The following is a 26,346-nucleotide window of genomic DNA, read 5'->3' as shown; positions in this document are numbered from 1 at the left end:
TGTCGGAAACGGAAAACAGCAATATGTCAAAACATTAGCAAGATGCTAATAGCCTGAAATAATTACATTTTACGAAGTCTACATCTAAAACACACCTCAAAATAAACTAAGAATGAGTCTTTATAATATCAACAGGAATTTTAATGGGTTTAAACTGAGCTTTTCTAAACTGAGAAATTCTATCGATCGATGGCCATAATGCTGATTTGCATTAGTTACAATGTTAAATATCAGCATATCCACACTCTCGCTTTGGGAGGCTAGAATGGTCCTTCCTTTCTTGCATCAATCAAAAAGGTGGTAGCCCATGGCAGTGTTTTCTTTCAATGGGGTTGAGCTGATTTAGGGATATGTCCTCCAAGCTTGCTAAAGAGATATAACAGTATTAACAGATGTTTTTCTCCCCCTAGTATGTTGCATTTCAGTGGTGCTGAGTTACCTGAATCAAATCAAATCAAATCAAATCAAATCAAATCAAATGTATTTGTATAGCGCTTTTTTATAGTGCTTTTTTACCACTGATGTTGTCACAAAGCAGCTTCACAGAATTCTGGTAAGACAAGTTTTGACATGAAATGTAAAAATTTAAAAATCCCCAGGTGAGCAAGCCTGGGATTGACCCATCTTCCTCTGGTCAATCTACTGGTAATAATAGTGAAGTTATTGGCAATATTAAAATTGGGGATATTAGGTAAGAACCCCAAAATTTAATAATAATATTAATTAATATTAATTAATAATTCAGTCAGCAAGTGGAAACACATGAAATGGGGGAGAATGTAGTCTGTTTTTGCTATCAGTTTGATTCACAACTAACCTAAATTCACAAAAACATCAGGAAAGAAAAAGATTACCTTAGTCATTCAGTTGAGGAAATTAATTTATGGGTTTCATATAACACCAATCAGCAATGAAAATGGGGTCGGTTTTCAGCTGTCTCTAACAAGTGTAAATTGCTGTGTAATATAAGCTTCTTGCCTTTTTTCTGCTTTCTCATCTTTGGTTCCTTGTTGCCTGATTTTCATTTTTTGCTCAGCATAATAGTATGAAATGGGAAAACGCCTCATGAACATATTTGGCTTGTTTAAATGTTTAACTCCCTCTCATGGGTTAGGTAAACATGACCAGTTTTTCACATCCCATTCAGTCGTAAAATTTCCCACACAAGACATTAATTACATTTTATAGGGCTCACTTCTGCGTGGCTTTGTAAACTAGTCGGTCACAGCATTCCTCAGGTTTTGTGACTAATTTATTTATTTATGTATGTGTTTATATGAGGGGCCACAGGGTGACAGCAGGTAGTGTCGTAGTCACACAGCTCCAAGGACCTGGAGGTTGTGGGTCCACGTCCTGCTCCGGGTGCCTGTCTGTGAAAAGTTTGGTGTGTTCTCCCTCTGTTTGCGTGGGTTTCCTCCGGGTGCTCTGGTTTCCTCCCACAGTCCAAAAACACACGTTGGTAGGTGGATCAACGACTCAGAAATACCCATAGATGTGAGTGTGTGTCACCCTGTGAAGGACTGGCGCCCTCTCCAGGGTGTGTTCCCACCTTGTGCCCAGTGATTCCAGGTAACCCACTGCGAACCTGAATTGGATAAGTAGTTTCAGACAATGAACGAATGAATAGATGAATGAATGTGTTTATATGACTGCAGCTTGTATAATTTCTATATAAAAGCTAAAACCAAAATGGGATGCTCTGGAGCAGCTGTACAATAGAATACGTTCATCAAGCCCAATGCCACAATTTTGTCAGAGGAGTTTAAATTTCCTGGATGTGGGGCAATAGAACTGTGTTCTCTGGGGCGAAAACTCCAGCCAATACTTCTAGGAACAAGTTGAATTGGTGTTTATGATACTGTACTAATCATCTAACAATGCATTCCTGAACTGATTAGTGTGTATGTGGATTGCATTGAAATAGTGACTGTAATACTTCTGTGGAAATGAGCTGTTCTGTGGAAAAAAATTTCCCACTTCCCATCCTTATTACCTTCTACAGAGGGACCAATGAGAGCATCCTGAGCAGCTGCGTCACTGCCTGGTTTGGGAAAGGTACTGCATCAAACTCACAAGTCCCTGCAGAGGAAAGATTGGAAAGCTGAGAACATCATTAGCGTCTCTCTCCCCTCCATCAATGACTTTTACACAACACACGACATCTGCAAAGTAACCAGCATTGTGGATGATCTCACTCATTCTTCACAATCCTTCAGTCTGGGAAAAGGTATCAATATCAAGTATACAGGCATCCAGACTTTGCAACAGCTTCTTCCAACAATCCCAACAATACAACAGACATCTCAATAACCAGGGATTGAAATTAACAAAACGCACGCACACACGCACACACACACACACACACACACACACACACTCCTGTGGGACATTGGTTATGCACGTGACATAACAGCTAGGGGGAGTCACTGATGTTATGCACACTTCATGAATGTAATACATTTTAAAAGTCAAATTCTGATATTCCATGAATGAATAACCTCTTTTCAAAACTTTAAAATTAAGCTCAATCTGGAAGTCAGAACGTTCAAAAAACAGACAAAAATAATTCTAAGACTATTCTAACATTGGGTCCTAAGATTATTGGGCCTTGGCCACTGTCTCTTGTCCACACCTCTGGGTAACTTTCCACACCTGAGATGGTACTGTTCATGTGTACCTGTGTATGTGTGTGAAAGTATACTTTATGAAGGCACCCTGGGAATGGCCTATTCATTCATACAATCCCACACCTGTGTTAAGAGATAAAATGGGTTCAGTAGCTTGCGACACACACCCGAAACTCAGGGTGTGTCTGTGGGTTGGGAGAGGGGGAGGGGATTGCAATATCTGTGGTTTAGAATAGACAAAAAGAATGGCATTAGATGAAAGAGCTTTGAAACAACCCCCTAACCTGCACAAGAACACAGACGATGACTGAGTTCTTAAAACTCTTTCTAGACTTTCTCAGGAATTAAAGAAAGTATGTGTTCCTTCAAACACGTATTTCTAGAAATAAATCATCATCTCACTCTCAGGGAAAACTGTGCAATGGCATTACAGCTTACTTTCAGCTTGCGACACTATCATTACATTACATTACAGTACAGTGCATTAATCTTCAGTACAGTGCACTATATTACACTACAGTACAATCCATTACTTTACAACACAGTACCTTACCATGGAGTATATTACACTACATCACAGGCAATATCAGAACAAGGTAAAGACTGTATAAGTTCCATTCTCTTTATTTTAGCTTATGAAAATTAACAAGTTTAAAGTTTAAATTTTAAAATAAATAAAAATCAGCTGAACAGGAAATAGTAAATAAAAAAATAATAATTTCAATAAACTCCCAGTCAATGTGTACAGTGCAGAAATGCCACTGTTCTGTGCTGTTATTGAGTAAACAAACAAAACCTTTGGTCATCAGACTTAACTTTAAAACAACATTGTCCTTGCTAGCAGCAAAGTTAAACCGGTATGAGTTGGTTGCAGTCATATAACTCTGTGAATCCCCAGCCTTCACTACTACCTATATAAACCCCTTTAAAGACTCAGTTAAAGTCTCAGAGTTGAAGCTTTTCTGAATATTTCACGCTCGTATTTTTTATTTTCTATAACGTGAAGTGGATATGTACCTGGAGGCAAAAACAGCATTTTACTTCACTACGATACTGGTTTATCGACGCTGTTCATCCAGGAGCTGTTTTGATGGCCCAGCTCTGAATACCGTAAGATTTTGGACTGAAACAGGGTCTTGCAGAGGAATTCATCAGGAATCACCTTCTTCTGAAATTTTATTGTATAATAATCTTTATTATTATTATTATTATTAATATATGAATTACTATTAATATAAGAATTACTCTTGATCAATAGTTTGGGTATTGATTTAATATTAATCTTATTACCCAGTTATAGTGTAGTTCTGTTGCGTACAGTTATCATAGAGACTACAAACTAACAAAATATAAAAACAAACTGGTGTGTGTCCTCTGTGCAGCATGCCTTTATGATCATGCCACAGCAAGCCTAACACACCTTGACTATACACATTCTTTCTCTCTCTCTCTCTTTCTCTCTCTCTCTCGCTCTCTCACACACACACACACACACACACTCACTCTTTGTATCTGTTGATGACAGAGGCATGTTAAAAAGTTTGTATGTGTGTGTATGTGTGTGTGTTTGTAAGCTCATATCTTTTGTCTTGTGTTTTCCTTTGTTTTTATTCTTTTCCTTTTTTTTTTGCTTTGATTTGTTAAATGAAGGAAGTGCTCTAACATGATATTACATGAAATAAACGGGGTGTAAATATCAAACCCTCTCTCTCTCATTCCAGCCTTCTCTCTGGTACAATTTCCTTAAAGGACTACCCTCTCCCTCCCTCCTCCCACTCTCCTTTCTCAAGCTGTGTTGAGCTTATCCAGTCAAATCAGGAGCACACTGGAGTTGATTAGTCATTACTCAGGAATGAGAGAGAAAGAGAGAGAGAGAGAGAGAGAGAGAGAGAGAGAGAGAGACAGAGGGCTTTTTCCATGCACAGTAGAATGGAATAGAAAGTGTGTGTGCGTGTGTGTGTATGTATTAGCGTGAGTGAGTGAGTGATAGTGTGGTCTGGGAGATTCCAGTTTAAGTGTGATTTTTTTGCGCAGGACATGGATCACAACTTCCGACCAGACACACTTACAAAACATTCAGTAGGCGCACACACACACAAACACATGAAAAAAAGTTCACACTCATGGTAATTACACAGAGAAGGAAACATCCTGGAGGAAGTACTTAGGCAATACCCACATACAAACACATACGCATACACACACATACACACACACACACTCACACACACAGTAGTTTCACACTGCTTTAATCAGTGAATGCCACATCAAATGTAAGATCTACAAACTTAGGCAATAGACTACTACAATTTTTGAATACCACCTAAAATGGATGACTTAATCTAGGCTACCTTAAACTGCATCCATTGTGGACTTTATACAGCTGTATATTTTCCATTGTGGAGCTGTATACACACACACAAATTGGAGAGCCAAAGCTAAAGCTAATCCTCTAACATCAATACCTAAACTCAGTAAGGTTTATGAGGTTGAATGCCATGAAAAATGTATTTCTTTGCAGAAATGTTCTAAGAAGAGGGAATTCTGTTACTGCAGCAGTACTCTTCATTTTAAAACATTATCTTTGAAATCCATATTCATTGATTTTTAATGTAAACAGCATGAAAGGAAGGACAATACAAACATGATACACTGATAAACAAATGTCCCAGTGACAGGGTAGACTGTGAATTGTAGGGGAAGAGATACCTATAAGATTACAATCAGGCAGTGAATATATTAACATGCTGTCAGATATAATAACATTATACATTACTTTTTTCATCATGAGGTCCTTCAGTCCTTCACAGGGCAACACAGACACACACACATTCACTCACACCTATGGACACTTTTGAGTCGCCAATCCACCTACCAACGTCTGTTTTTGGACTGTGGGAGGAAACCGGAGCACCCGGCGGAAACCCACGTGGACACAGGGAGAACACACCAACTCCTCACAGACAGTCACCCGGAGCAGGAATCGAACCCACAACCTCCAGGCCCCTGGAGCTGTGTGACTGCGACACTACCTGCTGCGCCAACGTGCCGCCCACTTATTTATTTATTTATTTTTAATTGACTAGATTTGATTGTGTAAGATTTCGGTAAGTTCTGCCATGTGTTTATTTATATATTGCTTTGTTTTGTACCAAAAATGAAGTCATAATACACTATCAACATATAGCATATCAAGCCCAGATTTCTGGTACACCAATAGAAATGCCATGAAATTGGATTTTTATTGTGCTCTAGAATGCAGCACAATTAAAATCCTTAAATCCCATAAAAACGTATAAAACATTTCAACTGCCACTATCTCTATATAAACATTCACGCAGATGCATGGCCTCATTTTTTCCGTTTGGAAATGACCAAATATGAGACCATTTTATATTGTTTTATTCAAAAAACATACTTATAACATACCATGATTTTGACATTTTTAAACTGAGACTAAGTACATCCCTTTATACATTGTACAATTTGATAGGACATTTTAATATCATTTAGTGACAATGTTTGGTAGTTATATACTCATAACATAGAATTGTATGCACTTGCCGCACAGCTCAGAGCTAGAATAGAGTTCACATAGGAAGCTAAATTGCTTATGGTAGATTTCATCATCCAAAGTAATCTCTGCTGAACGTGTCCAGACATCCTAAGTGGAAGAAGCTCTAAATTTTTCAGTGTAAACATGAAGAGATTGATATCCAGAAGTGTTTAAGAGCTGAGCTCTCAGACCTGTTTTGGTCAGGTGTCTGTACAGGATCACAGACCTTTACATACAGTTATGTGTCTGAATACCAGCTCCATAATTGGCTGCGTTGAAGTGTTTCTAAAAAACAAAACATGAACCATCAGTTAGTGTCTAGCCAACGGAACTATACACAGTGTTTTAGTTCCACATGAGCCCAGTAATCCACTCCATAGAGCAAACTTTAGTTATATACACCACCATAACTGCGATCCACATTCATAGTCGATAAGCAGCAATGAGGGATGCTTCGGCTGCTTTTATAGTTTAATCTTTTTATATGTAAATGTTTTTCAAGATATCTTTTGAGTGCTTTTGGAATGATTATGGTGAAACAAAGTTTTGGGATGGTTAAATAAGAATTCTAAATATTTGTCAGTCATGCATGATCACTTTAATTTCATATTTAAAAATATTAAACCAATATTTGAAAGAAAATCAATAGTTGTATATAAATGTAGTGAGTTATACTTAATATTATTAATATGGATAATTTATATCCATAACATATTCTAGTTGATAATATAGTATTTGATCAAAAAACTTAAAACTTCTCTTCCAAGAATCCTTTGAGGTGAATAAACCTTCTAGCTATCATATAAATAGTTTGTAAAGAATAAATCAACACCAGGATATAACATGGCAAGTTATTCTCATGTTTGTGCTTGTCATTACTGACAATCAAGCTGAAGAAAAGCGCAAAAAGGAGCAGATTTATTTCAAATATTTATTTCAAATAAATAAGACACATTCACATTAACATATTAAATAAATAGCATTAAATAAATAGCTAAAATACACAATGTACAACTACACTTCTTGGCTCAACTTAAAGAGCAAAATTAGTGTAAAGTGTATAAAGTTCAAGTAGTGTTCAGTGAATCAGGTTCCTCAAGATGGCTGCCATCCAGCAGGATTTTGTTGTTTCAAATTGTGACAGGATTAGTGTAGTGAATTTAAAAAAATAAAAACAATAACAACACAACATTTAACTTCAAGTTAACTACAAGACCCATCCAAGGCTCATCCCAGAGTTTGTTTCAAGTTTTTAAGTCCTTCAGAAATGTAAGAAGACTGAAGCTAGCGAAGCTAACTTCATCAGAAAGTTCCTGTCAGATTTGGGCGCCATCTCGTCATCGTTTCACATCAAAACACAGGTCAGAGAAACGTTGCTTTTTTCTCTTTTCTCTGACTCTCGTGTGTTTTCATTCTCTCTCTGTCAGGCGGGCACCAGTTCCCCTAACCGTCATGTCAGTGCAGAGAAATCACTCGTTTTCTCTCCGTTTTTCTCTTTCGCTTTTCCGCAGAGAAGCAGGAGTTTCCCCCACATTTCTCTCGTTCAGTGTCCCACAGTTTCTCTGTCTTTCTCTTGTTTTCACGCTTGGGTGCATAAGTGCGGGAGTTCTTTCCCTTTCCAGGTCTCCATCCCCGCTCACTGCTCGCTGCCCAGTTTGTGGTAGACCGGGTACAGCAGAGCCACCACATACCCTCCGTTCGGCGCGCTCTGCTCGCGGATGGCTCGCACCTCTAGCAAACTCGCGCTCTGGCTTGAGCTCGTCTTCGTCAGCCTGGCTCTGGTTGGGCATGTCTTGTTCAGCCACCACGAGCTCCAGACACTGGGGCGCATGCTGCTCTTCTCTTCGTCTTGCTGCTCGTGCCGGTCTGTCAAGCGCCGCGCTTGCTCCTCGGCCGAAGCGAAGGGCAGCACGTTGTAGCCCACGTCGAATGCGCCTTCGTCAGCGGTGCTAACGTCACCGACAGCCTCTGCGCTGACGTCGTCCTCGGAGTAGATTTGCAGCAGCACCACGACGCAGAGCGCGAGAAGCCACCTCTTGGCGGGGCTGCGCTCGGCGCGCGGCAAGTACCGTCGGCTGCTGCTGGGGTACAGCACGCGCGCCGGGCGTCGACGGCGAGGTCGCGTGCACTGCATTATATGTGGCGCAGGCACGGCGGGAATCAGGTCGAACGTGAAGACCTCGGGTTCCGTGTTTCTGCGCGTGGGCAGAGATACGCTGTAGATGTCTGATCTGCACATGCTGACTGGCTGATTTAGACTCTGTCTTGTTTCCTCTTCCTTTCTTAAAGTTGGACCCGAGTTCAGAATGTCCTACAGTGGTGAAATTGTGGGTTTATATACAGTCAGTTTTACAGTGACACGCCCACTGTCTAAAAGACACGCCCACTAGTTACTCAACACCTAAAACTCCCAGAATTGTACACTAAACAGATCTGATGATTTAATGTCGAAGCCGCTAAGAATAAAGTCAGATTCTAAACTTATTAACAATACCAATAACAATAATAATAATGAGAAAAACATGGAACAAAGTAAATTTGACTTTGCAGCATGATCAATACTTATTTATCTTACAATATATTCACTTATAAAGTGAAAATAACTCTATTTTATTATTAAATAGTTTTATTATTTTGTTTATTAACTACTAATGATATTAATATATCTTTAATAATAATACATTTATAAAGTAAAAATATGCATAGTACATACATTATTAATGTTATTTTATGTCCAACAAAGAATTAGGAAAAATATAATTGTCATTATTAGCAACAAATGCCAATTAAAGAAGTATTTATTTATTTATTCATTTATTTATTTTTTAGACAGCTACTATATGTCAATCTTACTTTTTAATAATTAGATCACTGTAGCAATCTGAAATGTAACTGGGCTGAAAGAAAAGGCTCAGTGACCCAAAAAGGAGAGAGGCCCAATGCTGTTGGCATTTACTCTTTATTTCTGTACTGTATATGAATCAGAGCCACATTAGTTCCTGTGTCCACTCAGACTGACAGAATGACCTCATGTCATGCTACAGTAAACCGTAAAAGGCCAGGAAACAATGATGAGTCAAGACCTCCATTCTTGACTGCTTCAAAGCTTTTTTTACATTGCTTTCTCTGTAGGCACTACGTAATTAGGCCCAAGGATGCAATAAGCCTGGGACTTTAAAGGGCTACTTGAAAAGGCTCAGCAGTCTGAGGTTCTTGTTGTCTTCTTCTCATCTTCATGCTGCTGCATAGGAGACAGATCTGGACTGCAGGCAGCTCAAGAATACACACTCTTTGTCTAAAATGCCACACTGTTGTAGCATACATAGAATGAAACCATTGGTTTGCTGAATTAACTATGGACTTCCCAAAGACAGAGGTCAACTTGATGACAGCATATTTCATTGTAAAGCCCCGGCAGTGGACAGTGTCACATGAAAACAGTGGACTGGGGTTTCTCCAGGTTCCCTTGAATTTTTCATAGTGTTATGTGCAATAAAACGTTATTGCAATACTGTGCTGAGATATGTTCTTTTTGAGCTGTTTGGCAATTCACTCATGTTTGACACAGAATAGTGGTTGATACTTGATTTTATATCTTGTATATCTTCCTACTTATTGTGGAATGTTTTGATACAGGGATAATTAATTATTCTAAAATGTCAGAAAAACTTTCACTGCGGTGGTACCCTCAAGTGTACACACTTTTTACATTTAATTAGGGAACATAAGTGTAACATATTCTATTACAATTGTAGATTTTAACATTGTGTTGATTTGATACGCTCCATTTCATCTCCAGGACTTCAATTATGTTTTTCATTTTTCACCTTTAGGGAACACAATAGGACTCTAAAACCACTGTTGTACCTTTAAAGGTGCAAATACACTATGTGTACATTTAGTGACCAATTATGTACCACTACAGTACCTTTTTTTCAGAGAGTATATAGTCATTTAATTGCTATTTTTCCTATGCAAACATATTGTTTGTTTTAATGTTTTGCAGAGCCATCAGTTTATAAATGTGTTTATATCAGGGAAATCCAGGAAAAATGTGAGATCTTTTTATTGTGCTTCTTCCAGTTATATTAAAGTTTTAGAAAATTAACAAATCACAGATTCTTTCTGTCTTTCACAACAAAAACTCATCTTTTCGGAAACAGTGTGTGCAAATGAGTTTAGAACTCTACTGCAGTGCACTGTATCCACTGCTTGTGCTTATTTATATTTTCTTTGGCCTGTAGTTCTGACTGAACAGCGTCTATGTGAACGTGCACTACAGAACGTGCACTAGAAACCATCTAAAACACTTTTTCAACAATACTTTTCCTGGAACGTCTGGTGCAAAACATTGTCAGAGAAACATTGTTACTATCTGGTTACAATGTGATTGTCTTCTTCATGGTTAATTCTTGTCCTGGGGCATGACTGACTAGACTCTGCCTCAGGTGAGGTCCTTATAAGGAGGTAAGACTGAGTGATAAAGGATGATGAAGTGTTTGCTCATCTTTTCTAAAGGTGTTCATGTACTTGAGTTTGAATGAATTTTAATTATAAGTTGACAGAATAAAAGATACAGTTTTTTGTTCTATTCTTATTATGAAAAGTTTAATAAACACAAATTTATTGAGACATATTGTTGGCAGTGCAGGTTGTCTTATTCCAGGACAGCATTGATTTATATAACGTAGGGAAAAAGATGTGTCTTGTGTGTATATTTTTAGTAGAGATTTATACTGTACAAAATGTTTTCATCTAGGACTAGGGTGTGGCTTACGATGCAGAGCCTGTCTCAAAGTCTGGTACCTGGCAGGTGTAAATTTTAAGTTGCAGAAACATGATTTGTGTGCTGTTTTTTTTTTTAAACTTAATATTATTATTATTTATGTTTATACAATTCTAACAATTATTTCCCCAATTTCAACACTGTTATTTACTTCTCACCTAATCACATAATACTACAAAACTGTGTTTTCTTTTTTCAAACTGCTGCCCTCTCAACATCATTGAAGCTCAACACAATTGGAGGACAATAATAAATGCCTTGTTTTGCTATGTGAACTTACAGACTTTGGATTTAAGAATAAATTGTGAATTATGCATATCAGGTAATATATTATTATTGGCTTTATGAAGTTTTGTGAAGTTGTATAAAGTGGCTTGGTGATCTCAAATTCCTAATATAGCTTAAATATTTTACTTAAAATATCTCTCACAGTTCTTGTGCCATCCCATGCCCTTCCTGATGATTACAGAGGACGGAATGCCACTGATGCCTAACGAAACTTCATGCCACAGAGGCCTGGCATATTTAGTTTGGCAATGGTTCAGATTTTTAAGGTGTGTGTCACCTTTTTAAGATTAACTCATAAAGTGTTTAAAGTGGTTTGTAGCTGACACACTGCTAGGTGTGTACTGTGTGCTGAGTGGCTCAGGATTACCTCAGCAACTGTCGCTGTAATCGTGTGGGATCTTCTTTTTTTTTTTTTTCTGAGCCTAATGTTACAAACTGTTTCTATGATTTCTACCAGTGCTTTCAAATATGTTATACCCTTATTGTGGATTTCAGTTTCAGAGTTACAGGTTTCACAGAGTTACAGGTTTCACACAGGTCTCACGGCACATACTGGCCTTACATGAGTGGAACTAATTGACTCTATGAGGATGTTCACATATTTATACCTTTATTGTATTCTTTCAGTAAGAAAACATGAAAAATAAACAGGAAACCATGCAATGTGAATGACTGACTGCAGGAATGTTGTGGGAATGCAGCCTATAGATCTTCCATGACGAAAATATTTAGGCGGCACATGCCGAGCCAGACTCATGCACATTGTCATTCGTCAGTCTATGGCAGTCTTCTCATTGTGTTCATACCCTCAAGCAATAATCCATTGCTGTAATGGAGCAGATGTACAGACTTTGAAGAATGCAAGCGATGCTTGATACAGTTAAACTGGCCCCCAACGTTTCAAGGCCTCTGGCACTGGTCCAGAAATCTAGACCTATCTTTGAGCTTGAACATGGCCACCACATTTAGGGAAACAAAGTAATTAATTATAGTTTGAATGCAAATACAATAAATACTCATATTCATTAATATTATTTGCTCTTTTTTGGAAATAAAACGAATGGTTCTTTGAGTTGCCCACCTCTGCTTCTCATGGCATTGACTCAGCTAATGTGGTTGTGGCAGCAAACAGATACAGTTTGACAGGCAGAAGAGTTAGAAGAGTGAGTACAGCATAGTTAGAGAGATGTGGGTCATTGTTGGAAGACAGAAGCATCTCTTTGTCTTATGCTCTGGCATGATGCCATCAGAGAGAGTACGTGCAAATGATCATGACAGAGAAATAACGTAATCAATGTGCAGTACCTCAGTCTGCAGAAAGAGGGCAATGTGGAAAAAAAATCACTCTTAGTTACAATATATTGTATTTTCTCTCAGCACAGGGAGCCATTTTTGGGAAAGTAAAGATAAACTGAAATCTCAGGCCAGGCTTGACTTTGGTTATGGCACGTGTTCTGTGGGCCAGGCGTGGGCCAAATTTCAACATCTTTCAACAATCATGGAGTTTTGGCTGAGTTGAGGTAGCCCGGCTCACCCTGAGACAACACAATCACTCCAGGGCAAATGTGGGCCATAAAACAACTGCAGATATGCAACATTGGGCCACATTTAGGCCAAATATATGGTCTGGTTTTCTATATGGTATATGGTTCTGAAATGACATGGATCTGTCAAGAGGACTAAATAAAGAGACAGAAAAGAAGATACACTAGAAAATAACTTGACATCTAAAATTATTCAGATTATAAGCTGTTGAGCCTAAATTTGTGATTGACGGGCTGTAGTCTGAGGAGCACGGTGGTGCAGCAGGTAGTGTCGCAGTCACACAGCTCCAGGAGGTTGTGGGTTTGATTTCTGCTCTGGGTGACAGTGAGCAGTTTGGTGTGTTCTCCCCATGTCCGTGTGGGTTTCCTCCGGGTGCTCCTGTTTCCTCCCACAGTCCCACGTTGGTAGGTGGATTGGCGATTCAAAAGTGTCCGTATGTTTGAGTGTGTTTGTTACTCTGTGAAGGAGTGGCGCCCCCTCCAGGGTTTATTCCTGCCTTGTATCCAATGATTCCAGGTAGGCTCTGGACCCACCGTGACTACTGGGCTGTAGTCTGTAGTACCATACATGCTGTCTCTATTGTAAGCAAACATTAAATGAGTGCTGGAACTATAAATACATTCTGCAGACAGTAAGTTACTGTAAATATACAGCTTATTCTTTTACGTCTTTAAATCTAAAGTTTAGAATATTTTAAACTGGAGTAAAGTTGATGAATGTGGAAAGTGCTTAGTGTGTCGCACTGTACAGACAACTGACATGCCGCTGTACCCTGCAAGAGCTCTATAGGGCTTTCTATTTAAAGTCCAGCGGTGTTAATAAAGGTGGATTATCTAAAATGTCTTTTGTAAGTACAACAAAGCCTGACCTTTTGCAAAGTGATAAAATTGTTAGGATGGGTGTAACGAGAGGATGATGAGTGACAGCTCCAACGTCACGGTAGATAAATGCTAATACGTTTGTTATTGTCCATTCTGAAGAGCCTCAAGACTCATATTTCCTTTGTTTAATGTGTTTGTTAAGGTTAGAGCATTAGTATGTCCTCCTACACGTAAACACACACGTGTACAAACACACCCACATAAAACACTAATGCCTGATTATCATCTCCTTGGTGAGCCACAAAGCCAGATGTCTCCACAGTGCTAAAAATAGAATATTAACAATAGCAGAATCTTCCAGAAACGACATCGAACGCATGTATTTATGTATTTATGTCCTAAACATTTTAAATATATCCACTCAGATTTTCTGCAAGGTTTTGAAGAATCCATATAGCATTAAGTATGTTAAATGAGGTTTATTAAAATGCATTGGATTTTAAGATATATAAAGGATTTATGAGAATCCAGAGGAATTTTTAGGATAGGCACTGGGGTTTTAAAGATATCAATTTAAGCTTTAAAGATATCCTAGAGGATTTTCAAAATATCAGTTTGGTGTTTACAGATATCTAATAGTATTACAAAGATGCTGAATGGAGCTTTGTAGCTGTCCAGGAGCTTAGATTTTGTGCACGTTGACCACAGTGTTTATTACTGGTTCTTAAGGTAGAGTCATTCTCGCTTCAGTTCTGCATTGTGTAGGGCGGCTGTCATCAGACTGGTTCTCATTGACCCCCAGATTCTCACATATTTACTTTATTCCTGTGGTGAAAATAATATTGGGGCATGTGGATTGTCATTTGACAGCTACTGGTTTTGGCGACTCCTTTATGCTGCATCTGTGTCTACGGTTGAGTGACACCTGCAAACCAGACACACGGCATCACCTTCATAGCTTTTCAAAACTGAAGGCAGCCACCTGTTGCTAACACATGAGTAAACTATAAAAATACTCATCAGAGGTGTTAATCATCGTGTTAACGTAAGCTGTTTAGCAAAATTTAAGTTTCGCTGACACACTTTTTAAGACTCAACAATAATATTCTCCTTAAGCCTTCCACATCAGCAGTGTTAAAATCCAGACATTGTTTTCACTCATTCATTGTCTCTAACCGCTTGTCCAGTTCAGGGTCGTGGTGGGTCCGGACCCTACCCAGAATCAATGGACGCAAGGCAGGTCGCCAATCCACCTACCAACGTGTGTTTTTGGACCGTGGGAGGAAACCCACTTAGACACGAAGAGAACCCACCAAACTCCTCACAGATAGTCACCCAGAGCAGGACTTGAACCCACAACCTACAAGTTCCTGGAGCTGTGTGACTGTGACACTACCTGCTGCACCACCGTGTCGCCCCAGGTATTGTTTAGATTTTTCTTAATGTTTGGCAAAGTAATTCACTGCAAAGAAACAAAAAATGTGTGTATTACTTTGCTGTAATTACTCCATTTACTAGAAATTTGACTAGATCATGAGTTCTGTCCGCAGTAATGCCACAGCCATCCATTACCCAGGGGTCCCAGAGCACTCAACTAGGCACTGCCACCTAAAAATGTTTCAAACATTTCATTATTATAAGTTGTTTCCAGTTTCGACTCTAGAGATGGTGACAGAAGAGGATACATTTATATCAGCATTCCAGCTAGCCTGCCAACATGTATTTGAGCCGGTTCTTATAATACACAGAATAATGATATTGTTCTAGTTCTGGCACATTACAATGTCTTCCCACCTACATACTCCCCTATAGCTACCATGTTACCTGCATACCAATACGCATGGATCCAGAATATTATTGTGTAATAACAATCATTTCACAACTATGGTCCTGGGGTTGGGGGTTACTATAAGGTTGCTATGAGAGATGGCAAACAAACATCCAGAATGAATGTAATAAACATGATGATGATGTTAAAGCATGTCCTTGTTCCCACAATGACAACAAACAGACGAGAGAGGGTGTGTGTGTGTGTGTGTGTGTGTGAGAGAGAGAGAGAGAGAGAGAGAGAGAGAGAGAGAGAGAGATAGAGAGACACTCAGACAGACACCTGTTCTCCCATCTGTCATTAACTACCAGGAGGTTTTCTGAAGTTGACTGAGGTGCCATAAGTCACACAGGTGTTCCCCACCCAGCATATGTGTGTGTTTGATTGTTTTGATTATGATGTAAGGCTGATTTCAGGCAGTGTGTCAGAGTGCGTCAGCTATAGAAGCTTATCTCATGGATCATTTCCACATAAACTCACATTAGAAGTCTGTAATAACCATATGTCTAAAATGTGTAGGTCTATTCCCAGTATTGCCATAGCAATCCCCTTTCTCTGGGTGGGACAGATGCCCACTTACACCAAACAGCACAATGTTAGTAAATTAGGTAAACTGAACTGGATAGTTGGTGTTCTTCCCTAAGAGTGGTGAAATCTGGAGCTCTTGTTTTCCAGCTCTTGTTTACGTAGATTTGGCACTTCTGCATTTTTCTTCTGCAAATAAGGTCCTATAAGGTCTGTCTGTGCGAGTGGTTCTCAAACTGGGGGTGTGTAACCTAAAATATAATTATTGTAATATACACATATGTCTGGATCTGCAATATTTTATAGGAACTGTCCACTCATTTAAACTTAACTTATAAAACACTTATGCAATATTTGTAATCATGTGGATTATACAGAACCTACACAATCAGCTACACACATTTTAGAGAACAATGGACATTTACTCTTTAAATAACAACATTACAGAGTGGTTAAAAGGAAAACATGGTTACAGACTAATGCAGGTGGCTAAATGTTAGGAATTGTGCTAATAGTGTAAGTATTTTATAACCGTAATAAACTGAGCTGGAGATCAGTAAAAATGATGTCATCATTAACCCTAAGACTATATATTGATGTGGCATTTTTATAACCATAAATGTCACAACAAAAAATGACAGGAGATGAGCCGGATGGATATTGAATAGCAAATTTATTTCACAATAGCTGATATAATGAAAACCTACAGTACTGTGCAAAGGTTTTAGGCACCAGACGTTATTAGATTTAAAAAGCTTTTTATTGAGCAAAAAACAAACAATCAAACAACAAATAATGTCCAACATTAGAATAAAACCAAGTAACATTATTCCAGTGAGTGTGATATTATCTCTGTGTGAATGTGTTGGTTTAACCTTTTCCAAATCTCTCCTCGTGGAAGTCCGTATTATTTAAAGTTATCATCCAATACCTAGATTTACTGGTTAATAAATAATGATTTTATATAGTGTGTGCTGTTGATTTAACAAATTCATGCAGTCAAGGAGAATCTAAACAAAACATTGTTCTTCAAACTCACTCACGCCCACTACTTTATAGAAAATATAATCTTATCTTATATTTCTTATGTTCACTGTGATTTTATATATATATACAACTTTATACAAGCACCACAATTACTGAGAAGACATTAATTTAAATATATAATTATCTTAGGTGCCTAAGACTTCTGCACAGTACTGTATATACAGGTAATATTACAGTTATATACAGAGTATATACTCATAATTATTCTCATAGAGAAAAGTGATTAATGAAGCTGTGTCCAGACACGTTTACAGTAGTGATTCACTTAGAGAGAGAGAGAGAGAGAGAGAGATCCCCAACACACACTGACTAAATCTTCTAAAGGAGTCCTATCACACTTTCCCTTTTTGCCCTAAACAGAGACACACACGAAATGAAGACGTGTTCATACGCACGCATTCTCAGACGCATAGATATACACACACAGGCTGAGACACCAGCTCTGAGGGGTTGGAGAGTGTGAGTTTGAGGAGGAGTGTGATTCACGGAAGCACTTTCTCTCTTTGTGTGACGTCGGTGTGAGTGTGTGTGTGGAGTGTGTATTTTGTATGAGTGTGTATGGGGCATGTATCAGGTTACACTCACTCTCAAGCTCTCTTTTTTTTCTGCTGCTGTGTGTCGGGAATTCCAGCTCAGCGCTGGACTTTCTCAACCATCTCCGTGTTGTTTTGGGTCGCTGGCTTTTCCGTGTGTGTGCGCACGCGAGTGTGTGTCTGGGAAAGTTGCCTCAGCAAATTGACCCTTACACATTTATGCGCAAAGCAGGGAAGCCCGAAAAAATGTGTTTTATGAAACACAGTCATCCATGACATGTCAGTCCCCACACACTCTTAAAGACAATGGATGAATTAAAGGTATAAACAGTTTTTTAAATGATGCTCATTAAGGCTGTGGGTCCTGACTGATATATCATCTGTCGATATATCAATCAATATTACAAGGGATCATGGTTAAATCAAGGTATAAAGTTTGCAAAGTATAAATAATGCAAATATAAATATTTAAATAAACAGTAAATATATTAAATGTTCATGATGGGAAATAGTGCTGATAAAGTTTACTTTCGGCCCATTCTGAAGAAGACGCTGTTCAGAAGCATAATGCTCCAATTTATTGCTCTAGGTGGAGCTAATGTCTCATTGTGTGAAAACATGGCCTTGACTAACCATCACATGAATGTATAGAGCAGCTCTGTTTTGTTTAAAGAAACACATTTCAAACATTTCATTCAAACAATAAACAGCAAACAATTCAGTTAAAACTAAATTCAAACAATAAACAGCAAAATTCTGTTTAGTATCATGAAATGATATCACCCTTGAATATTGCTAAGTAGGCTTCTTTAAAACTGACATAGATGACAGAATATTCATAATGGAGGTTATATTTTAGCAAAGGAATTTTTTTTAAGTTTCAGAACCTTTGCACTAGGGTTTCCATAGTTTAACCAAGAATTAAATTGCATTCATTCGAAGAATTGTTGTGCACAGTTCTATATAGAGCCACTGGCTTTACTAATGAAAATTTTCTTTAGGCTGCAGCAATAAAACAATGTGTGGTGAGAATGTGTCATTCTTGAGAGGGTACCATGCTCTCTGTTGCTCTGAGAATGAGTTTTCTAAATTGTCCAGAAATGCACAAAACCATCAGCCAGTCCTCTCTCACCTCACAATACACTGTGCCTGTGCAGCTGGATATTTGTTCAGTCCTAAACACACCACCCTATTTGCTGTCTCTGTGGACACCCAAGGTTTTTCACGGACACTCTCCGTTAGCTGAGCTGCTCCTTCTTGGGCTTCCCAGTGTCCATCCTCTGCATAGATCTGGAGGAACAGCACAGTGGACAAAAAGATGAGCCAGCGCCTCACTGGGTCTGCATCTTCTCTTGGCCGGATCTTCCTCACCCTTGGAGGGTAAAGGACCCTCCGGGGACGTGGTCTCAAGACCTTTAAGGGGCAGGATGCTGAAGAAAGGGATTCAGAGGAAGAGGAACACATTCTGGATGGGAAAAATAAAAATACCATTACTATTATTATTATTAGTAGTAGTAGTATTAATATTACTGTTTATAAAGGTTAGATCCTTCTGATATTTTTAAACCATATCACTGAAATTAATAAACTCTGGAGTTAAGTTAACATAACTCCAGTGTGTATAAATTTCAGTGATATGGTTTAAAAATATGTGTTTTAATGTGTCATATTTTATTTAACAAAAATACATATAAACATTTAATAAAAATGCAGATATGCAAGTATGTATATCAGATATAAGTTCAATTTATCACTCACCTGTTCAGTGTCACTGCAGGCTAGCAATTATCTGATGTAGCAAAGAAATCAGCAGACACTTTTGTTTCTTTCTGGTTCTTTTTCTCTCTTTCTGAACAATCAATGCAATTTTATTGTTGATTTCACATTTGGAGGAAACTTAAATTTTTCTCTATTTGTTCCCTCATTTCACTGATGGTTATGCAAAGTTTCTCCTGAATGGATTCCCCTTGTTGGACTCTCCTCCTCCTTTAAATACACCTGAAGTGGGCTTGGCCTGCACACCTGAGGGTCCAGGCCATGCCCAATTTGCGGTTGTTTGGTTGTTAAATGTATTTTTAGCAGTGAGGTTTTGCTTTCGTAGCCTGGAGGGTTACCTGGCTTTCACCTTTTCAGGCCATTCATTCCAAACATACTGCAAACACATTTCTCAGCGTTTATGTCACAGAACACTGCGAAAAACAACTCACTGCTCTGTAACCTCAACTGAAGCTGGTTTTATTCAATGGAAAAAAATAATCTTTTTAAAAATAAAATCATCTTAAATCTAGCCAATATAACTACTAATTGTTATTATATAATTAATTTGCTAAATTAATAAATTCAATCTTTATTTAACTGACAAATGTACATATAAATGATGGTAAAATTTTCTAACATCTGGTATTATCAAGCAAAGTCATGGCAACTGCTGAATATACCTGAACGTCAGACAATATTCCATGTAATGACCGCACTGCATGTAATTCTATGTAATGCTGCTTTGATTAAAAATATATATATATATATATATATAATAAAAAAACTATATATAAACTATATTGGCTCGGGAGTACTTCAGTAATATATTGTTGGTTCAACAAAATTTGCATCCTGAAACTCTATTACACAATGCATCAGTTCAGTTCTCTTATGACAAAGGCCATCCAGACTTTTATCAGCACCTGTGAAAAAGCCACCATTTGTTTCCAGGCAGGGGAGACTTCTGTGTATATCTGTGAAGGTTCCATTGATATGTTTGTGTGTTTGGATTTTACAGAGATATTCTGAGTAACTGACCTGCTGGTATCTCAGGGTTTAAAATGTAAAACTCCTGTTTAAACAAGTACAAGAAAAAAAAAACCTGGCAAGCCTAATTTTGCCGGACTGCCATTAACCATATAGCCATTGTCACAGAGGTCTTTCTGGCATCAAAACAGGAAACCCCAAACTATATACCCTTTTCATTGGAAAGTCTGGAGAAACTTAGGTGCTTCATATGAATGTCTTTGTTTACATTTGGTTTTTATTATGTGATTATGTTGTACAGAAAATATGGAGGGGAGGACTAATAAATGCAGAAAAAAGGAGCACACAGTTTTGTTCATAATATATAACACTGGCATCAGTGTTTTTCTTGTTCATTTTATTTAAAAATAAATACTGGCCAATGGGCAGATCATCCTCTAGATCTTCATTGGGGAATTAAGGCATTCCCAACTGAGCCAGGAGATATAATCTCTCCAATGAACCCTGGATGTACCCCAGGCCTCCTCTCCCAGTTGACTTTACCTGGTATAATTCCATTGGGACGTGTTCAGCGAGCATTCTTATCATCTTTAACTGGCTCCTCTTATTGCAAAAGTGCAGCGGTTCTACTCTGAGCTCCTCCTGGTTTGCAAAGCTCCTCTCCCAATAATGGCAAAATTTTTCAGCCATTTGAAAACTGTTCATTTGCAAATCCAATTACATCCTACTGCTTGGGTTAATCTTAAGCAGGCCATTCTCCCAAAACACCCATTTGAACAATTCTCTCCAGCTTTCGTAGTCTTTGACAACAAGGAGCCAACAAATCCCCTAATGGAGTCCCTGCATGAAACTATCACTCACTATCACCAAGAAGGCTGAATATTTGGAACTGTTGTTAGGTGCATAGGCGCAACCAGAGTTTTCTTGTCTGCCATCTGAAGCTGCATCAAGACCACCCTTTGTTTTACCGGGACAAACTGAGCAGCTGCCAGCTGGAGACTTGGAGCCAGTGGAATATCCCCACCCTTTCACCCTGTTAGCCCTTTTCCACCAAACAAACTCTGTTTCTTGAACCGATTCCGTTCCGTTCAAACCTTGCTGCTATCCAGTGATCCGGCTTATGAACAGTGAGAACAGCAGAGAAAATTTGCTAACGCACCTCGTGACACTGACCACAGGACTTTTGGTTCCAACTGAGAACAACATTTTTTGGTTTGGGAAACTATTTATGTTGGTGGAAATACACCTTATTGTTCACATGCAAAAAGTGAACTGGATCCACAATGGTGGAACAGAGCTATGTGCAACTCCCACAGCCATATGATGTATTGATCTAAGTCCAAATATATCTAGCTGGTAACTCTCAACGTTCTGCACCAGCTCCAGCTTCTTCCCCCAATAAAAATATACTGCATGCAGCAAGAGCCAGTTTCCACTGCCTAGATCCATGCCGCTAAGGGTTTATTAATATATTTACCCCAATACCATAGTGAGAAATATTATAGTTTTTGACCAGTTTTCAAATGATTTTACACAACAATATATTTTTTTCCCAATATAAAAAAAATAAAAATTGGGTTGCTTTGTGTTTAAACTAAGCCCAATCAAATCATATATTTCTCTTAGGTTCCTGTCTCTTAATAAATATGTGAGAGAACAAAGATATGTAGGAATATTTTGTGAAATGAAGAAAAGTTTGAATAGGCAAATTTCAAGTGGTTTTTGTGGCCTGAGTTTCAGCAATTTCTCAGAAACTGTTGGAGAAACAAAGACACTATTGTTGGCATTCACATGTCAGACTGGTCCCCCCAGTATAGCCATACGGAAAGGATGTCAAGCATTTCAGTACAAAAAGTTTATTCTTCTACAACAAGTGGCTTCAAATTAGTAAATTTCTGCTGTTTTGCTAATCATAGAACCAGAGATGAGTCATGAATTTTCAAAAGGATGCAATAATAAGTTGAGCCAATGCTATGTTTGCTGGGTTTTGGTAACTGAGTGTCCAAACCTTTTCATAAAATATGTGCAGAACAGCTAAGAAGGAGCATTTGTCTTCGTGTGAGTCCAGAATTTTACAATGGCTGACTGGGTGGACATTGGTGCAGTTTGGGTGTGCCTAGGCCCACACAGTCCCACCCGTGACTACACCCCTGCATCAGTTTTGCACAGTACAGAGTACACCTTTGCACATATGTAGAGTCTCAAAAAATTATACAAACAATCAGTTTTCATTGAATATAAAGGGTAAACACCATTTAGAGAATTTATAATGTTTGGTTTACTTATTGTATTTAGTTTGAGTCTGTCTGATTGTATTTGAATAGGTTTGATTCAGTAGTTTTCTCTCCTGCCTAGCAACAGCCACAGCCAGTGTGGCTGGGCTGAAAGGAAAATGAGGTGAACTCACGCATCAAACACAGCTATTACCCTTAATAACTCTTTCATTAGACATTACTTCTCCCTGTAGAGGAGTCTCAACCTGAACACAGGGAAAAAGAGCCGAGGGCAGAACGTGATTCACCTCAAAAAAATTCTGCTCTTTCACTCTGTCTGAAAAATTTATTTGGGTGTAGATCTAAGATTAGTTTACACACTTTGTCCAATTTGATCTATTGTCAAATTCCTTCAAAGCAAATGATCTTGCTGATTGAGCCAGGCCTATGCCAAAATACAGCTGAAATATTTAAATATTAAATATATATTTTGTATTAAACATTCATATTATACCTTAGAAAACATTTGTTTTTATCTAAAGTAGTTCATAGACTATACCTCACTCTCTCACATTTAGCAGCCTGATGATTATCCACAAGGGGGATCTGTTAAGACAATTGTGTGAGCATGTTTTGTCCTTTGATGCTTTAATTTGGTCTCAGTCTTGTTATGCTGCTAAACACGTATCCCTAACTGATAAAATGCCAATTTCCTTATGGGTAAAGATTCCAAAAATATTAGTACATTCAAGAAAGTACACAGAAATGTCTTGTATCTTAATTTGTAACTTATTTTGTAGCAATGTTTTCAGAAAGTTAACTTTCTGAAGGGTCAAGATGTTTACAACATAAGACTTTGCTGTGCTTTTAATTTTGTTCTATACAATTTGAGTGGCGTTAGTCATCTGAACAATGATGACTGGAAAGTCACATATGCTCAGCAGATGTTTGAAGTTTACTTTGCCACTTCCTGAATGGCCACTTGTTTTGGTTAGTCTCATGCTGATAGGTGGGCGAGAGGTTGTGACCCATGTGTGGTGTTATGGAGGGGTCAACTTATTCATTCATAGTGTTTCCTTGTGGATGGATTATGGTGGTGAGTCAGTCAGCTTATAGTAAGTGTGGAAGAATGTTTAACTGTTAACTGTTCAGTGTTCATCTGAATTCATATGTTTCTCTTGAGAAACACGTCCACTATAGCACACACTGAAAATAACAAAGATTTTATCAAGTGCACTATTCCTTATTATGATTATTATAATTCATTCATTATCTGTAACCGCTTATCCAGTTCAGTGTCTCGGTGGGTTCAGAGCCTACCCGGAATCACTGGGCGCAAGGTGGGAACACACCCTGGAGGGTGCGCCAGTCAATCAATCAATCAAAAAGTTTTATATAGCGCTTTAATGTTGTCACAAAGCAGCTTTAAAGAATTAGTTTCAAAGCAGGTAGCAATGCAAATCAGAAAGCTCCATGTGAGCAAGCCAAAGGTGACAGTAGCAAGGAAAAACTCCCTCAAGGCTGGAGGAAGAAACCTCAGGAGGAACCAAGACTCACAAGGGGGGCCCATCCTCCTGGGAGCAAACTACTGATAGAAATGAACAGTATCACTAATCAAGTCTGTCACTATACTATAGTGTTTAGTGGGACTTTGTAGGAGAATGCTTTTCCCTCCACTGTAGTCTTATCAATCCTTGGAACTAGTAAGAGGCTAGTGTCCTGTGATCTTGGTGGTTCGTATTGCGTGATGATGTCTCGCAGATATTCAGGAGCAAGGCCATGCAGTGTTTTATACATTAGTAAAAGAATTATGTAATCAATACCGAATTTAAATGGAAGCGCTATGAAGGGCTGATTAGACTGGGCCTGATATTTTCAAATTTTCTGGTTTTAGTGAAGACCCTGGCTGCAGCATTTTGAATTAGCTGTACTTATGTTTCAGCTGATTTCTGTTGCTAATATATTATTTTTTTGGTGTGTACATATAGAAGCCATTAAAATATCCTGCTGTTCCTGTTCCAGTCCAATAGTGTTATAGAATTTTGTGTTTTCCTGAGAATAAAAATGGTAATGGGCTTAACACACCTGTGACTAATGAACCATTTGATGATTTTCATGCTCTAATGCTCCACTTTACCGCTTATGTACTTTTTACTAATAATGATCATTAACACAATTCTCTTTAGGAAGCAGAAACAACAGATTTTAATCTAATCAGTTGGGACTGAATAAGATCATCATTCTGATAAGATCACCATTTCCAATGCTAAGGGTCAGCTACACAAGTATAAATCCCACAGTATTGGGCCAGGGAGCAGTGGCTCTGTGTTCTCTGGAGTGATGGATCACCAACTGATACCTTTGGGATGATTCCGAGTGGTGTTTGTGATCCAGAACCAATCATCCAATATCTGTACCTGCTACCTACTAATGTTTAAGCGGTAGAATGCCATCAAGTCCTCACTGCAATGTTCCAACATCTAGTGTAAACATTTCCAGAACAATAGGGACTGTTATTGCATCAAAGAGGAACAAACTCCTGATTAATACCTCTTTTTTTTTTAAGAAGAACTGTTGAATGGGCAGTAAATCATGTACATAGTCTTGTAGGTTCAGTGTAAAATGATAGAATTTGGAAACTTAACAGATTATTCCAAAGATTAATCTTGGCTTTCAAAGGTGTGTCTTTGTTAAAAGGGAAGCAGGTGTAACAGGCTTCTGTACAGTACGTTCAGATGCAGTGGTGCAGATAATGTTCCAGAATTAGTTTGTGTACCATTTGCTGTTATTTTAATGCTATAATTATTATAGTGCTTTACTGGAACATTCTGTGATTGAACATGACATTAGTGTCTCTATGATCAAACATTTTCCAGAGCCCTCATTTCACTTAAAAATAATCACTTTCACCCACACCTTGTGTATAGCCTGTAAACAATAAACAACAAAAAGCATCAAGTCCTGGTTGACTCTGAACCATACAGATCATCTGGATCATCATTTTTGCTTTTGAGAAATGCAGTCTACTGAATAAAATACAATGTCTGTGACACAGAACTGAACCCTTAGTAGCCTGCAGCCATCACACCACTTATGATCTGCTAGTTCAGCTGAAAGTAATGAGTCTGCTAGCAAAGTATTTCAGATGTGTGAATGACAGCAAGCTGTTATATGTTGTGTTTTGACATTTTTATGAACATGCAAAGGTGAATTTATGTAATTTTACAATGTACAACAAAATTTGTCCGCATTAAACTTCCGTATTAAACCCATCTGTGACTGTGAACACAGGCGTTCACACACACACACACACACACACACACACACACACACAAATACAAACACACACACTAGCACACTGGGGCAGTGAACACACACTCAGGGGGACAGAAAGCCATTCCCAGCACCTGGGAGCAGTTGTGGGTTTAGATCACCTCAGTCATGGGTTAAGAACAGCGATAGTTCCTCACTCCCCCCCCAACCCCAATCTTCCTGACGGATATTGTAATCAAACCTGCTGCCTCTGTTCAGCAGGGAATATAATTAACTTCAGAGACAAGTCTTGGTTGACTGATTACATTTATATCAGAGAACACACTGCAGTATGAAGTGGAATAAAAGGCTGAAAAGCTGTGATTAACATGGCAATCTGGTGGGAACATATAAATCTGCTGATGCAGAAAATAATCAAATACAAACCCCATACATTTAATATGGTTCTATTCATTAAACTACTTGGGTGGTTTAGCCATAATGTTTTCCCTCACTAAGAGAACAAAAGCATATTTCTGTGAGCCTTTTCTGTGTCGATGAATAACATAGTCCTCTCTAA

The 26,346-nt window shown here is 38.3% G+C and overlaps 1 protein-coding gene across 1 annotated transcript; it reads right to left on the bottom strand.

Moving 5' to 3' along the window:
• Positions 1-7,137: 7,137 nt before the first annotated feature.
• Positions 7,138-8,478, bottom strand: ier3 (immediate early response 3). The gene has a single exon (XM_066658172.1). It carries the CDS (start codon positions 8,420-8,422, stop codon positions 7,820-7,822), a length of 603 nt encoding a protein of 200 aa, XP_066514269.1. The 5' UTR covers positions 8,423-8,478; the 3' UTR covers positions 7,138-7,819.
• Between the last annotated feature and the right edge of the window lie 17,868 nt (positions 8,479-26,346).

Source organism: Hoplias malabaricus, chromosome Y, assembly GCF_029633855.1.
Source record: "Hoplias malabaricus isolate fHopMal1 chromosome Y, fHopMal1.hap1, whole genome shotgun sequence".
Taxonomy (NCBI): Eukaryota; Metazoa; Chordata; class Actinopteri; order Characiformes; family Erythrinidae; genus Hoplias; species Hoplias malabaricus.
The sequence above is the reverse complement of the archived record's forward strand: the minus strand, read 5'-3'. Positions and strand labels throughout refer to the sequence as shown.